At 42.9% G+C, this 15,509-nt stretch overlaps 1 protein-coding gene across 1 annotated transcript in view; it reads right to left on the bottom strand.

The window, feature by feature from the left end:
• Efhc1 (EF-hand domain containing 1) overlaps positions 1-15,509 on the bottom strand; it is a 44,647-nt gene that overhangs the window by 7,803 nt on the left and 21,335 nt on the right. The window contains exons 6-9 of the mRNA XM_005072279.4: positions 10,454-10,674; positions 7,408-7,548; positions 5,785-5,998; positions 5,042-5,189 (exon numbers count right to left, since the gene is read on the bottom strand). Coding sequence (XP_005072336.1) covers positions 5,042-5,189; positions 5,785-5,998; positions 7,408-7,548; positions 10,454-10,674 — 724 coding nt within the window. The remainder of the gene's footprint in view (positions 1-5,041; positions 5,190-5,784; positions 5,999-7,407; positions 7,549-10,453; positions 10,675-15,509) is intronic.

Below are 15,509 nucleotides of genomic sequence, written 5' to 3'. Positions count from 1 at the left end.
CTAAAGGGAGAAGGGAGAGGGCCACAACCCTCACCCTCAGGCACCTGATTTAAACTTCCCACTACGTGGCATCAAGTCACCTGCAAAGGACGTGAAATCCCATTTTTTTTTAGAAAAATCTTGCAAACAAGATAATGAACGGGCTTAAAATCAAGACACATAACCTATGATACAGTAAGAATCCCTTTGACCTTCCTGGGCCTGTAATTTAGTCAAAAGGCTTTCTTTTTTTTTTTTAATATTTAGAATGCATCCCATCTCATCTCACTTTGTGTCTGAGACCAGGTGTCACTAAGTCCGCTAGGTGCGCCTTGAAGCAGCTGGACCACAGGCCTGTGCCCAAAGCCTGGCAAAAAGAGTTCTTTAGAGAAAATAATTATACCAAACTGTTTCTAGTTAATCTTTGAGTAATGTTTTCATTAGCCACCAAGATCATATGCATGTACTATTATTATTAATGGCGCCCCTCAGAACCCTGAAGCCTCCCCAGGATATGCGTAACAGTCCTTTTTCCCCCAAACCTCTCCTCTATCCCCCTTCCCCCTCTCTTTTCCTCCCTCCCTCTCCACCTCTCCTTCTCTCCCCTCCCTCTCTCCTCCCTCCATTTCCCTTCCTCCTCCCAGCTCTCTCTCTCTCTCTCTCTCTCTCTCTCTCTCCACCTTCTTCTTTCTGTCTCTCCTCTATGCCTTTGCTTAAATCTATTTTTAAAAATCTCTCTTTTCATAAACAAATCTCAACTTTCCTTCATACCCACTGGCCTAGAAAATTTTTCATCAGCACGAGGTTCTGGTGCCCCTGAACAGAGGGCCCAGAAAAGAGCTCCCCAGGCTGCACAGCAGAGAATGCCTAACCACATCACCTGTTCCACTGATACAAAGACAAATTCTTCCCCACCTTTAACATCTCTGAAATTAACATACGTTTTTCAATTGATGGTGACTACAGATTATAATTGATTGTATTTTTTCTGTTGCAGTAGTAACATAAAATTATATTTTAATTTGGTGCTTATTTCCCCTTTGTTCAATGTGTATCCTACATATTCAATAAAATAAGTCATTTCACAAATTCCAGCTTCTACAGTATTCCACACTGACAGAAACAATTAGAAAGGCTTGCCAACCACATATTTGTGTCTATCTGTGCCTGTCCCCTTAGATTCTGGCTTCATGTCACCAAGACCAGCGTTTCAAAAAATAATGTCAGGACTGCTGGGGTCTCCCAAGGCCCCTGTAAGGTTCTACGAGGTGAAAAATAACACTGGTATTGTTTATCTTTTCACTCCTCTTTCCCCACAAGCACGCAAGAATTTTCCCAAATGTTACACAATAAATGATGTTTTTCTGGACTGTATTTAAAAACATAAGAATTCAGCTGTCTCCTCTTAAGAAAACCACATATTAAAGGTACTCTCAAAAAGCTAGAGTCTAATTCTTCCCCACAGTTGTTTTTGTTTGGAAAACAGAAAACATAGTTATTTTCCACATAGATTGTTTTCTTTTTGTGGTTCAGTTCATAGTGTCTTGACTAGCAAGTGTGAGGCCCTGGATTTGATCCCCAGTGTCAAACAAAACCAGGAATGGTGGTCCACACGCCTGTGATCCCAGCATGTGGGAAGCAGAGGCAAGAGAATTATAGTTGTAGGTCGGCCTCAGCTACGGATCAATTTCAAGACTAGTTGGGAACACATGCAACCCTATCTAAAAAGAAAAAAAAAGTTACCTTTGTTAGTATATTTTAAAAAGAAGTATTTTTTACATTTTCAGATATACTATCTAATATACTAAATATGAAAAGATTAAAAGCTCTTAATGGTCCTGTTATGGTTTGAATGAAAAATATCCCTGTGATGGCTGTTCTTGATTTTCAACTTAATTACTTCTGGAATTAACTAAAACCCAAGCAGCTGGGCGCACCTGTGAGGGACTTTTTAATTAACTGTGTTTGAGGTGGGGAGATCCACCTTTAATCTGTGCCACACCTTCTGCCTTGCTTCCTATCTAAAGGACATGGAAGAAGGAAGATTTTCTCTTTGCCTGCTTGACCTTGGTCTCAATGGCAAGTCTATGCCTTCACTGGCATTACAGAAGATCCCTAGTTCTTTTGGGATTGTGGTGTATACTGAAGAGTAGCTGAGACATTCAGCCTTGTGTACTAAACAACTGCTGGATTCTTGGATCTTCTTTTGGTAGACAGCCTTTGTTGGATAGCTGGACAACAGCCTGTAGACCACTCTAATGAATCCCCCCTCTCTCCCTCTCTCTTCTCTCCTCTCTCTTTCTCTCCCCTCTCTCTTTCTCTTTCATATGAGTTATATTCATATATCTATATTCACTCTCTCTATATATTCATTCTATAAATTCTGTTCCTCTAGCGAACCCTGACTCTACTACAGTCCCCATAGTGTATTTGATCACTTGGTCCCCAGTCGGTGGCACTGTTTGGGGACATTGTGAGGCGGAGTCTTGCTGGCGGAGGCACATCACCGGGGGTGGAGACTGAATGTTTCTGGTCTTGTCCCACTTTGTGTTCATTCTCTTTGCTTGGTGCTTGCATTTGAAGATATGTCTCCTGCTCCTGTCACCACGCCTGCTACTTCCTGCTGTGCCTCTCCCACCCCCACAATGGACTCACATCCCCCTGGAACCATAAGCCAAACAAACACTTCCATCTATCCTCCTTCCTTCGATAAGTTGTCTTAGTCATAGTATTTTATCACAGTAACAGAAAAGTAACTAATACAGGTCTAAAGTATTAGTTTTTATTTTGAGTGTCCTGAAACTAGCATTTCTTCAGGGTAATTGCCCTGGATAAACAGTGCTTCTACTTAGCCCCAAGTTCTCTCCACTCATTCGCTAAATCCCTTCCACCCTGTCTCTCACACTTCAGCAATTCTGCCCATTTCTCACACATCTGTCAGTTCCCTTCCACACAGAATTTTAACATACCCCAGTACATTGCTGCTGTTGTTGTTTGAGACAGGGTCTTGCCCCTGTGATGGACTCAAATGTACAATAGCTCTGCCTTGGCCTCCCGGTAGATGGGATCAAATGCAGGCAGCTTTTCTATTTTTTGCTTGTATTTTTCCCATTTCTGCTGACTCCGCCTCCTCTGCCAGCTGCTGTCCCATCTCTCTATCCTCCTCAGAAACACCGTGTATACATTTTATCCAGAGAGCTCCCCATCCTCTCTTACACCCTCCTCTTTGCAGCTTTCCTGCCTGTCTAACTCTGCTGGACAGCCTCACTGAAGTCCTCGGCTCCCTGCACAATGCTAGCACACAGCTGGTTCTCTTTTATCTCCTAAATATAAAACACATCCCAAACTCAAAATATCGGCCGCATTCCCCTATCAAACTCCCTTACCCACAGCCCCCATCATCCCCATCTCAGTTGAGGGTAAGTCCTTCCTGGTGCTCTGACTCTTCATTCTCTCACATCCCCGTGTAACTTACCTTCCGGATACATCAGCTTAGCCAATTACACTTCTTTGCTTCTCTGACCTCCGCGTCCTGTCATCTCCTACAGTATTGTTTCTAAGCTCCCTCCTGATCTCTCTCTCATGCACACACTCTCTTCCTTCCCTCTCCCTCTCAATCTCACATAGCTCAGGCTGGCCTCAAACTCCATATGTAGCTGAGGCTGGCCTTGAAACTCTTGATCCTTCTTCCTGTATCTCCCAAATGCTAGAATTAGGTTTGCACCACCACATCTGGCTCTGATTGGAGCATCAGCGCAGCAGTGGGCTAGTCTTTAAAAGCATATGGCAAACCCTGCTACTCTTCTACTCAGAAACTCCCAAATGAATCTCTGCTTCATTCAGAGAAAGTTGGTATCTTCCCAAGTACCCGGTGAATCTTATGCAATGTAGCTCCTTGTTAATTTTCAGTTTTCTTTCTCATTAATTTTCTAATTTTAGCACTAATCCGTCCTCATCTCACTCACTGATTCCAGCCACTCTTCACTGGTCTACTTCTTGCCAGTGAGCATGCTGAGGGGAGTATGCTACCGGCAGGTCTCTGTGCCCAGCAATTCCACGTCTACGCATCTACCCAGAGAACTTCCTTCCCTTCAAGGGTTTGCTCAGTGTTGCGCTCTGAGGTGTCTCCCCTCTGCCAAGCAGGTGCAAACCACTGCCAACCTCCAAATTGCTTGCCACCTACATTTTCTTTATTTTTATATGGTATTTGTCACTGATTATACTGTATGATTTACTTTAATTACACTCTATCAATTCCTGCTTAGCTCAGTCCAGAAAGAGCAATTTCTTATCTATTTTGATAAGACTGATGAGACCAGAGGCCTAGTGATATCAGGCATTGAGTCTAGCAGATATGACAGGCATTCATTCACTAATTATTTGCTACAGGGGAAAAATTGGAACCCTTCTAAGATGGTAGTTATTATGTTGAGCCCAAGAAACCATCTACATCTGTTTGACAACTCCAATCTGGTAAAGGAAAGTTGAAATTCTAAAACATCATTCATTACCCATTTATTTTGACAAGAATGACTTTTTTGTCGGGCATTGGTGGCACACACCTTTAATCCCAGCACTTGGAAGGCAGAGCAAGAGGATCTCTGTGAGTTTGAGGCCAGCCTGGTCTATAGAGTGAATTCCAGGACAGGCTCCAAAACAAAACCCTGTCTCGGAAAAAAAAAAGATTTTACTTTCTAGAGGCTTGCAGCAATGGCTTGGTGGGTCAGAATGCATGTTATGTGAGCATTCGGGTATGAGGAACTCAGGTTGCAGCACCTGCGTAAAAACAAAACAAAAAATCCTGGGGGTGGCTGCACCCTGAACCCCAGTGCTGTGGGGAGCAGAGACAAGGGGATCATTGGGTTGCTGGCCAAGATCCAGACTCTATGAGAGGCTGTGCCTCAGAGAAATAAGGCATAGCATGACAGAACAGGATACTTGATGCTCTCCTCTGCACGTGAGTGAACAAGCATGTGTACCTATGTACCTATGCACACATGTTCACATATACCACATACACATACAACACACACAGAGTGGATATGCAGTCAGTCATACGTACTTTTCTGGTTCTGGTGCAGGAGCATCCTGCTTTCTGATGCGGTTCTGGATTGAGGCAAGGGCTTCTGGTGAATACTGGGAAGCGTTGCTCTCCATGTATTTTAAAACGTACTCATCTGTATCAAGGATGACAAATCGATGGCCGAACACTGTGGAGAGAGTAGCGTTACACTTAGTTCAGCTTTGCTTCTCTCATGCAGTCAGGAGCAAAATAACCTTCTAACAATAAATCCACAGATAATCATTTGTGGCTGACTAGTGAACTGATTTGTTTTGTTGTTTTGTTTGCTTGTTTTTGAGAGAAGATCTCCCTACAAAGTCCTGGCTCTCCTAGAACTTGCTATGTAGACCGGGCTGGCCTTGAACTCACTGAGGTCCACCTGACTCTGCCTCCCAAGTGCTAAGACTAAAGGTGTATGCTACCACTGCCTGGCCAGATTAGTGAATTTTGATCAACTGTATACATTAACATTCAGTGGCTTCCTGGGGTTCCTTGTGTTAACATCTAACAAATGGAGACCATATCTACAACAACACAGTATCCACAAATGCAATTGATTTATAGTATAACTGATATGCAAGGAGATTAAGAAATGGAAGCATGAGTGCAGCCATTGTTAGCATCATCTCGGTCAGAAACACGGCCCAGTTGCTTCTTATAAGGGTTAAGAATGTGTGAAGTCACAGTTGTGAAGAATCCATTTTCCAAGTCGACAAGAAACGCTGAGCCATGTGTAGGCTTACCCTCAATCACGGCACCGATGAAGAAGTCACCTGGACCATAGTAGATGGGATTATCAACTGGAGAGAACGTTTTAATAACTTTAGTCCTGCCCAGGAATTTGCCCCCGATGATACCAGAGTTTCGAACAGGAGGTTCAAAGATACTGATCATGTCAGTGGCGAGAAAATAAGAAAAGATAAATCGACGGTCTTTGTCTTCTGGGATAGGGGATTCCTAGGAAGACGGAGAAAAGAGAATATCAGGGTTCATGATCTTTCCAGGAACCCTCAACTGAAACCAAGATGAATTGATATAAACATGACGTGTATTGAGGATCTGGGCTGTAACAGACAGATTCCATTTTGGGAAGGCAGGCTACCCTAACTCAAGTCTGGTTGATTGCTGCCCTGTGGGAGTGCAGGCCCAGAAGAAAACTCTGGGTTTCTATTTAAGAATCCCTGGCTTTAAGATGTTGACTTGAGAATCCAAAGACAGAAAGAGATGGGGAGGCAGAAGAGAATCACATAGGCAAGGTACCGGAGAGACACCATCTCCACAAAGCCACGGCTCCACAGCCTCCCCTAACAGTGCCCAGAACTGGGAGCCAAGTAATCAACTGCCCATGACTCTCCAACACATCTCAGTCAAACCACCACAGTGACCAATACTTAGGGGTCTAGGAGATGTGGGACAGGCCTTCTGCCACTACAGGGCTCAGTGGCGTGCTGTGGGTGCCTTCTCTACTCCTAAGGCACACAGAGTCCACGCATGGCTACAGTATTAGCTACCCTGGGGTTATTTTTGTTTCCTTCTCCCTCATGCTGCTCTAGCTAGAAACTCTAAATGAGGCTGAGCATGAGGTAGCCTTGCCTTCCTTGTCCCTCATTGCAGGGAGTATGTTGAGAATTTTTTCAACATTTCATCACTCTGTATGCTGTTTATGGTAGGGTTATAAGATTACAAAAATTCTCTTTACTCTCCATTTCTTAAGAGGGTTGTTTTAAAATGTAATGGATTGATTTTAACAAGTGTTTTTTTGGAACATAATTTTCAGTTTCATCCTCGAAATACAGTTTGAAACTTAAAATAGTTTTTTTTTTTGGAGGGGTGACTGTTTTTCATTCTTTGTTGAAATCTTGCACTTAATCTCCTTAAATATAAATGTAATAATCAGATCTTTTCAAAGCTTGAGTTTTAGAAAGTTTAAAATTTTGAACTTACATTTGTTTCTAAACTTCATGCTTTTAAACGACCTGCTACATATCAAAGGCAGCTTCTAGAGAGCTGGAGAGACGGCTCAGTAGTTCACAGCACTGGCTGCTCTTCCAGAGGACCTGGGTTGAATTCCCAGCACCCACATGGTGGCTCACAACCATCTGTAACTCACAGGACCTGACACTCTCTTCTTTGAGGTATAGAAGGGAGAGATTATGGATCTAGGAATGGCTCATGGGGAGTCAGAATTGAGCTGGATCTTGGTTCAGAAGCAGTATATTCATTTCTGAAGGGTGGTTACCATATACAGTGCTTACTGTAGTGAACACGTGACTCTGACACCGTAACTCTATACCCTATAGACAAAATGAACAATTGTCCAATGTACTGAGACAGAAGAAAGAGTTTAATGTATAAAGTTGCCTCACCAGCGCAGCCAGATAGCGGAGCACCTTGTTGTCGTTCACCAACATTTTAATGATATCTTTTCTGGGGGCCTTGGGGATGAGAGCAAAACAATTCTGAGCGGAGTCTTCAATGAGTCCATAGCCATTGTATGGAGGTAACTCCTGGAGATAAACAAGAAAAAGTAATGAGGCTATCGGTATTAACATTACACAAGAGGTGACTATGTCTTCTTCAAAGTCAGCTCAGAAACTCTTACTCAAAAGCAACTTCCGAAGACTGCAAATTCATAGCCCACCTGGGTTACAAAATTAGACCTTGTCTCAAAAATAAATAAATAGACATCCCATTCTCAACAAGTCACAAGACATAAGAGAACTAGGAAATTGACACGTTAAAGGGAAAAAATGGGCAACAGAGATCATCCCCGGCAAAGATCCTAGGGAGGGTTATGCTTGACAAAGGCTTTAAAACAAATATTTTAAGAAACACTCCAGGATGGTTACATGGGTTGGGGGGGGGGTAAAGGGAGGTAGTTGCCACAGAAGCCTCGCAACCCGGACTTGAACCCTGAAATCCACAGTGGAAGGAGAGAACCGGCTCCCAAAAGTTCTCCCCTGACCTCCACATATGTACTATCTCACACACACACACACACACACACACACACACACACACACACACACACAGAGAGAGAGAGAGAGAGAGAATTCTCTTTAATGTTCAAAGAATTAAAGGGAGATGTGGAAAACCTCAAGAAAATTAAGTATAAAGAAGTTAAATATCAATCAAGACATAGAAAACCTGAAATAAAACCAAAATTAAATTTAAAAAAAGGATCAGTGAGATGGGCCAGTAATTAAAAGTGCTCACTGACAACCTGAGTTCAGTCCCCACAACCCATAGAGTAGAAACAGAGAAACCATTCCCATCAAATTGTCCCCTTGCCTCTATTTGCATGCTGTGAGCATATTCACAAAATAAATTAAAAATGTAAATTAAAGCTGGGCGTTGGTGGCGCACGCCTTTAATCCCAGCACTTGGGAGGCAGAGGCAGGCAGATCTCTGTGAGTTCCAGGCCAGCCTGGTCTACAAGAGCTAGTTCCAGGACAGCCTCCAAAGCCACAGAGAAACCCTGTCTCGAAAAGCCAAAAAAAAAAAATGTAAATTAAAGAAATTATAGAGCTGAAAATTAAAATGAAAATTTTACTTTTAGGATTCAAAGACAGATTTGAGTAAGCAGAATGAATGATCCCAGAAGGGGACGGGACATGTCTGTAATCCCGTCACTTAGAGCTAAGGATAGGAGGATCAGGAGTTCTAGGACAGTTCTAGAACTACATAGGATAGTTTGGGCTATATGAGACCCTAAGGGAGGAGGAAGGAAGGAACGAACAAAGGAAGGAAAGAAATTCCTGAAGTTAGGCTAATGAAAACTACTAACTCTGAGGACTATAAAGAGAAAAGACTGTAGAAAAACAACCAGAGTTTAGGGCATGCTCTTAGGAATCAACATAAGCATCAAGTCTCAAAAAAAGAGGAGAAAGAGAAATGTGGAGAGAGTATGTCTGCAGAAAGAATAGTTTACATTTCTTCAGCTGGATGAAAGATACCAATAAAAATACACAAAGAGCCTGAAGATGAGTTCAAGGACTCACATTGTCAGACACAGAATAACCAAATGTTCCAATGAGAAAGAGAATCTGAGAAGCAGGGGAGACTTGCCTTGTCACACACAATAGGATTATTTGCATATTTCTCCCTAGTAACTTTTGAGACCATAAGGCAGTGGGCCAATATATCCAAATTGTAAAAGGAAATAAAGCACAATGGTGAATTCTATAATTAGCAAAGCTGTCCTTCAGAAAGAAGGGACAAATTGAGATATTTCTAAATGAACAAAAGCTGGGAGAGTTAGTTACCCTGCACCTGCCTGGCAAACAGTGTGCCAGGTATTTCTTCCAAGTTTAGCAAAGTGACAGGACACTAGATAGTACTTAAATGGTTTCATAACAGTGAACACACAGCAGTTAACTGACAGACATTACAAACTAATCTACAAGTAAGTATTCTTGTGATTTGGGGTTATAATGTCATTAATTTCTCTGCTATGTAAAAAGAGCTATAGATATTGCTTTGTAATAGAGGACCTGTCTACCATGTGCAATATCCCAGATTTGACAGCTACAATCAAAAACAAGACAAAAAATACTCCATGATATGGGACACTAATCGACTTGAAGTGGGGAAACCACTTAGATCTACAAAATATACTTTGGTTTAATATCGTTGACCGAGATACTTTAATGTAGTTAAGACAGTATGCTGTGTGTATTTGAACATAATTTAAAATGGGAAAATTAAAGCATTTTAAGAGGTGGTACATCTTTCCTATAAAAATAAAAATTAGAGCCACATAAGGACTAAGAGAAGGAAGTTCTGTGGTTATCCCCTTGCTTTCCCTCCCCACGCCCACAAAGAGAGACGGTGCCCACAAACTACATGGCAGCTGTTTCTCAGCCTTTATAAACAGAGGTTATGCACAGAAATGTAGATACTTATTCACCTAAAATATTCTATGGGCATTTTCCACGTTAATATGCATAGGCTTTATCTTTTGTGAGTCTTGCAATTTTCTATTAGTGTGGATAGATGTATTTTGTCAACCTCATTCTTTATCCTGCATAAACCATGTATTCCTTTATAGTCCTTCAATCATATTTGGTAGGCCAAAGTAAACAATATCCTAAAGAATTATAATGACCATAAACAGCACTTCAGAAAGGTGATTCTACCTGGCTTTTCTATCAACAGTATATGAAGTCTGCATTTTCAAAGAGACAAGCACTATGTACTGAAAAATCTTTAAAAGCGAGCAGACTCTAAGACCTCATTATTGTCGCTCTACTTTGATGACAACTAGACTGTGGTGTCTTCATATGGCGATGGGCTCGTTGTACTCCCCCTTTTGTTGGCCTCTATCGTATGGGAGTCATCCATTTTTATCGGGTTCTTTCCTTCAGTTTCTAAATCGTTTTCTTACCACACTTGGGGCTTCTATTCCATTACCTGTTTTACAGGAGGTGGCTCTTGCTTGCTCACATCAACGCGTGGCAAATCGGGCATTCCAAACTTGTCTCTGTAGTACCGTCGGGTGAACGGGTCACAGTCATAGATGAAGAAGGTCCTCCCAAGGATAGTGAGTGGCTTCCCCACAATGAAGTCCTTGGCAGTGTACCACTCCAGCACCTCTTGATCAGAGATTTCCAGCACGCACTGAGGGAAGTTCTCTAGTTGGAGATGGGGTTAGAGAGATGATGAAAAGTACGTGGGAAGAAAGCTTAACACAAGAACTGGGTATTCTTGACGGCTGGCTCTGGTTAAGGGTTGAGTACCCACTGATAGGTCAAAGGAATAGAAGGTTGTATATTTCAGTCTTTCACAAAACACACAAATAATATGCCAGATATTTTTCATAAAATCTCTCTTTTACATTCAGCTAGCACTATCATCAAAAGGCTCCATGATCCACAGAATTAATACTTGGTCATATAAGACCTAGAAGAGAGTTGGTTCTGAAAGGGATCTAAGTTACTTGATTCTAACTCGCCACCCAATTTTCCACACATCACACACTGTATATAGAATGCACTGCTAACTACTGAAGCTACACAATTAATTGTGAAAAAAACGACTCAAGGAGAAAATATATTTGTTTAGATAGACAGTAAATAATAACATAGATGATGGGTTCTTCTCCACATATACATCCTCGACCCTGATAGCAGGAGAGTATGACATAGTCATACACACACATGAGGTAGGACCATAGACAATTAGTAATTACAATAATCCACTTACATAGGCATCACCTTCAAATACTGAATGAATCTCACATTTTGGAAATAAGTCCAGTTTTATCCTGTGAGAACTAAGGGTCAACTTATTTCAGATGGATTTAATGCAGCATGGTCTCTATGGACATCACAAAGGCCAGTTGATCTGGGGGGGGGTAGGTACCACACTACATAACCACAGACCCAAAGCTGGAATTCATGGAGGCAGAAGCAGGGCAGGACCCTCCTGATGGTAATTACTGAGATGGAAAATTAGAAAAAAAATGGAATTTCTGAAGTGCGATAAATAAATGCTCATTGTTGGGGACTGCTGGAACCTTGAACAAAATGGAGTCTGTCAACCGTTTCTTGGCCTTCTGCCTACGTGACTGCGAGCACACATGCCCTTGAGACAAAGGAAAAGGCTAACCATAAAAGTTAAATTTACACAGGGCAGCCCACCCGCCTAGACAGGGGGAAGTACCCTTACAGAGTAATTGTCTTTGTTAACAAAATTATAGTGTTCTGCTGTACACTTCCTATCCTTCCCTAATTCTTGCACCTGACTTACACTGACAAGCATTTGTGGAATGTAACTGATGACTGATGGAAAACTACAGCTTTGTCTTTACCGTATTTGGTGTATATTTGAATTGAGACTTGATTGACATGCTTGTACCACCCCCTGAGGTCCTTCCTCTATAAATTCCAGCGCGCCCCCAAAAATAAAGGCTCTTGATCAGCGAACGTTGTCTTGAGCCTGATTCCATTAACCTCTTGAAGTTCACTTTCCAGATCGGATCTGCTCGTGAAGGCCCACCAAATTAGTAGCGACCCTCATCACCTCACCCCCGCGGGTCGGGGGGTCCCTTCCCGGGGGTCGCAACTGGCGCCCAACGTGGGGCACGAGTTACAGACCACCGATCGGACGGCAGAGGAGCGACGAGTCCGGAGCCCACTCGTAAGGCGTCAGGTAAGCCCCATCCGGGTGGCGCAGAGTAGGGTTAGTCTAATGACCTAGGTTAACACCGCCGTCCCATCCGTCCCGCGAAAATGGGGACTAGTATCAGCAAAGAAGCTAGATTTATTAAAGGAATTCAAGAAGAATTAAGAGATAGATACACTGAGGTTAAAAAAAAAAATAAGGAAGCCATATTTATTAAAGGAATTCAGAAAGAATTAAGAGATAGAAACATTGAGGTTAAGAAAAAAGATTTACTTAAGTTTTTGCTTTTTGTACATGAAGTCTGTCCCTGATTTGTCATTACCTGCCCAAAAATAGTTTGCAGTACTTGGGAACAAGTCGGGGCCGAATTAACTAATTATTTTGAAACCAAAGGCTCTGAAAGCGATAAAAATTATGCAGCAGTATTGGGATCTCTTAAAAGGTATCATTGTTAACGCGGAGGAAAGCCCCCGAAATGAACAAATTCTTAAAGATGCCCAACAACATCTAGAGGTCGCTTCCTGAGGGTGTTCTAGTGTAGCTCCAGGGCAAGTTCTGTCAATGATCTTTCTAAAGATTGTTCCTCTTCCTCTGCTAACTCTGACTTTGATAAGCTTCCTCCTTCTCCTTCTGATCAACCTACTTCATTTGCCCCTAAAGTTCGATCTCTAACCACCTGTATCTATCCCTCCCTACGGGCTGTCGCCTCTGCTCCTCCTGAGGAACCTCTCGATCCTGGGGACGCCCAGGAGCTAGAGGAAGAGGCTGCCGCATACCGTCGGGTTCGGGCGCGAGGTCTCTCTGGCCACGAGACCTCCTGCCTACGATCTTTCCTAGCTCCCTGATCTTCCTCAACCTTTTGCTCCCAAATACTCCTCCACTGTCGATTCTCTTGCTTCCTCTCTCGTTCAAGCTCTCAGCGACAAGTTTTCACAGCTCCTCTCCTCGGCATCACGTAAACTCCAGTTCCCTCTTTTTGACCCTGAAGGGTAGGGAGCTGAACCGCCTCTCCCTGCTAGACCTCTAGACCTCTTCCTGCGGCACAGGGGTGACCATGCACTAGACAGGCGGCTTGAGCTGAAGAAGCGGCTCGCCAAAATCCCGATGATAGAGCGTGCCTTGGCTATAGCCCACCTGCTCAAAATTTTCAGTAGTGGTTACTACCTCCCCTGTACCCCACCCCACCCCACCCCCGCCCCGGCATATAAAATCACCTGGATAAATGATGATCCTGTCTGGGTAGGGCAATAGCCTCTAGTCAAAGAAAAATTAGAAGCAGCCCAGCAGCTTGTGCAGGAGCAATTCAATGCTGGCCATATAGAACTCTCCACATCTCCTTGGAATACCCCTATTTTCGTTATCAAAAAGAAATCAGGTTTGTGGATGCTTTATTTTTGGAAGCCACAGATGTAGTTTTTCTGGATGAATTGTTTTTCTTATAGATGTATCGGTGTGGTATGCTTTTGCATTGATCTACAGGGTGATTTAAATTTTATTTTTACAAGCAGTTTTTCAATCAAATTCTATATTTGATACAATGTGTTAAAGGTAGATCAGCCTAGAGTCATGCAGCTAACAGCTGGGACCCCTGAGTGTCTAGGAGTCCTTAGAGGCTAGGTGGCCTCTCTTGGTAGTCCCTGTGGTGGTAGTGCTGGCTGGTCACAGGAACGAACCTTCAGGGCCCTCAGCATGGCCCTGAACTCTTGGATTGTTACAAGGATTTTTCATGGGCATTTTGCTACACGGGCAGTGGACAATCCCAGTAGTCCCTGGCATGCCATAAGCAACCTTTCTGTGATCTCTCCCTAACTCATTTTTCACACCTATAAAAAAAGAAATGTGCCCTGAGTAGATGTTACACTCCCTTGGTGTTCATATGCCTCATTTGCAAATGCAAACATTTTGTTTATGTTTTAAACCCTTCCCCAAAGTAACTGTGCTGGCTGGCTCACCATAGACAGTACACGTGTAGCTCTGTCATGGGCATCCTGTGGCAGGCATGTTGATCCTGTAAATTGCACTGATCTTGTGCTGGGACATTGCCTTGCTTTTACGATCCCAACACATTTCAGTATTATATGCTAGAGTGTGCAGACTAGACTCTGCTCTCTCGGGCACTGTGGAATGGCCTCGTCTGGCTTTCCAACAAAAAGTTTTCCACCTCTGAACAGCATGCTCTTTAAGACCTAAAGAGAAGGCTTGAATGTAAACGTATTAGTTAGGAGTCTTTGTGGCACTTTTGGTCTGTTTAGTTTTCTTGTGATCGGTCAGGCCCCCAAAAGTATGTCATTCTAGTTCCATGTGGCCTTTGTCAGCTTGGACAGCATCTGAATGGCCCAGCTAGTGTTACCAGGCCATCGCTGCATTTCTTTAGCCAGTCCTGAACTTAAAGCTGTGAGGTCACTGCTGTGTCACACTGTCGTTTATGGTACATCCATGGGTGGCAGGGGCATATGAAGCCTTGTGACCCTGCTGGGTTCTAAGTCCATGCTCTATTCAGCCCCACACAAACTGTCTGTGGTCAGGGTACCCAGTGTCTGAAACTAAAGGAGCTTTTACACTCAAACCGCTGTATGTGTGTGTATGTATGTGTGTATGTGTGTGTGTGTGATCAGTGCCATTACAGAGCCTTCACTTTGTGTCTTTGGATTTGTTCTGCCATTTTATTGTCTCTCAAGTTGAATGTATCAGCTTAGCCAAATCACTACAGAAGGTGGTTTCTAAAAACCTTTCAGACAGATGCATAAAAGCTACCTCTGACTTCTCTTTGGTTTGTGTTTGATCAGTCTAACTCTTTACAGTTAGCACAACAAGATCATAGGTTACATCACCTTAATGCACAAACACTTAGGCTACAATATTCCATCACTCGTGAACAGGCTCAAGAGATAGTTAAATCGTGCAAAGCTTGCCTTTCCCTTTTGCCTGAACCTCATACAGGAGTCAACCCCCGTGGTCTTGTGCCTGGTGAGCTTTGGCAAATGGATGTTACTCATTATTCTGCCTTTGGTAATCTTAAATATATTCATGTTACGGTGGATACCTTTAGTGGCTTTGTTTGTGCCTCTCTCCAAACAGGAGAGGCCACCAAAGACGTTATTGCCCATGTTTTACATTGTTTTACTATTATTCCTGTCCCTATCGCCATTAAAACTGACAATGGCCCAGGGTACATTAGTTCTAAATTTAAGGATTTTTGCAAAAAATTTGGCATTACCCACAAAACAGGAATTCCCTTTAACCCTCAAGGACAGGGAGTTGTAGAGCGAGCTAATCAGACCTTAAAAAATATGCTCTTTAAGCTTTCTTCCGAAAGCGAAACCCTGTACGCTCGCAAAGGCAA

Source organism: Mesocricetus auratus, unplaced genomic scaffold, assembly GCF_017639785.1.
Source record: "Mesocricetus auratus isolate SY011 unplaced genomic scaffold, BCM_Maur_2.0 Super-Scaffold_100021, whole genome shotgun sequence".
NCBI lineage: Eukaryota > Metazoa > Chordata > Mammalia > Rodentia > Cricetidae > Mesocricetus > Mesocricetus auratus.
Note: the sequence above shows the minus strand (reverse complement) of the source record. Positions and strands in the feature narration are given on the sequence as shown.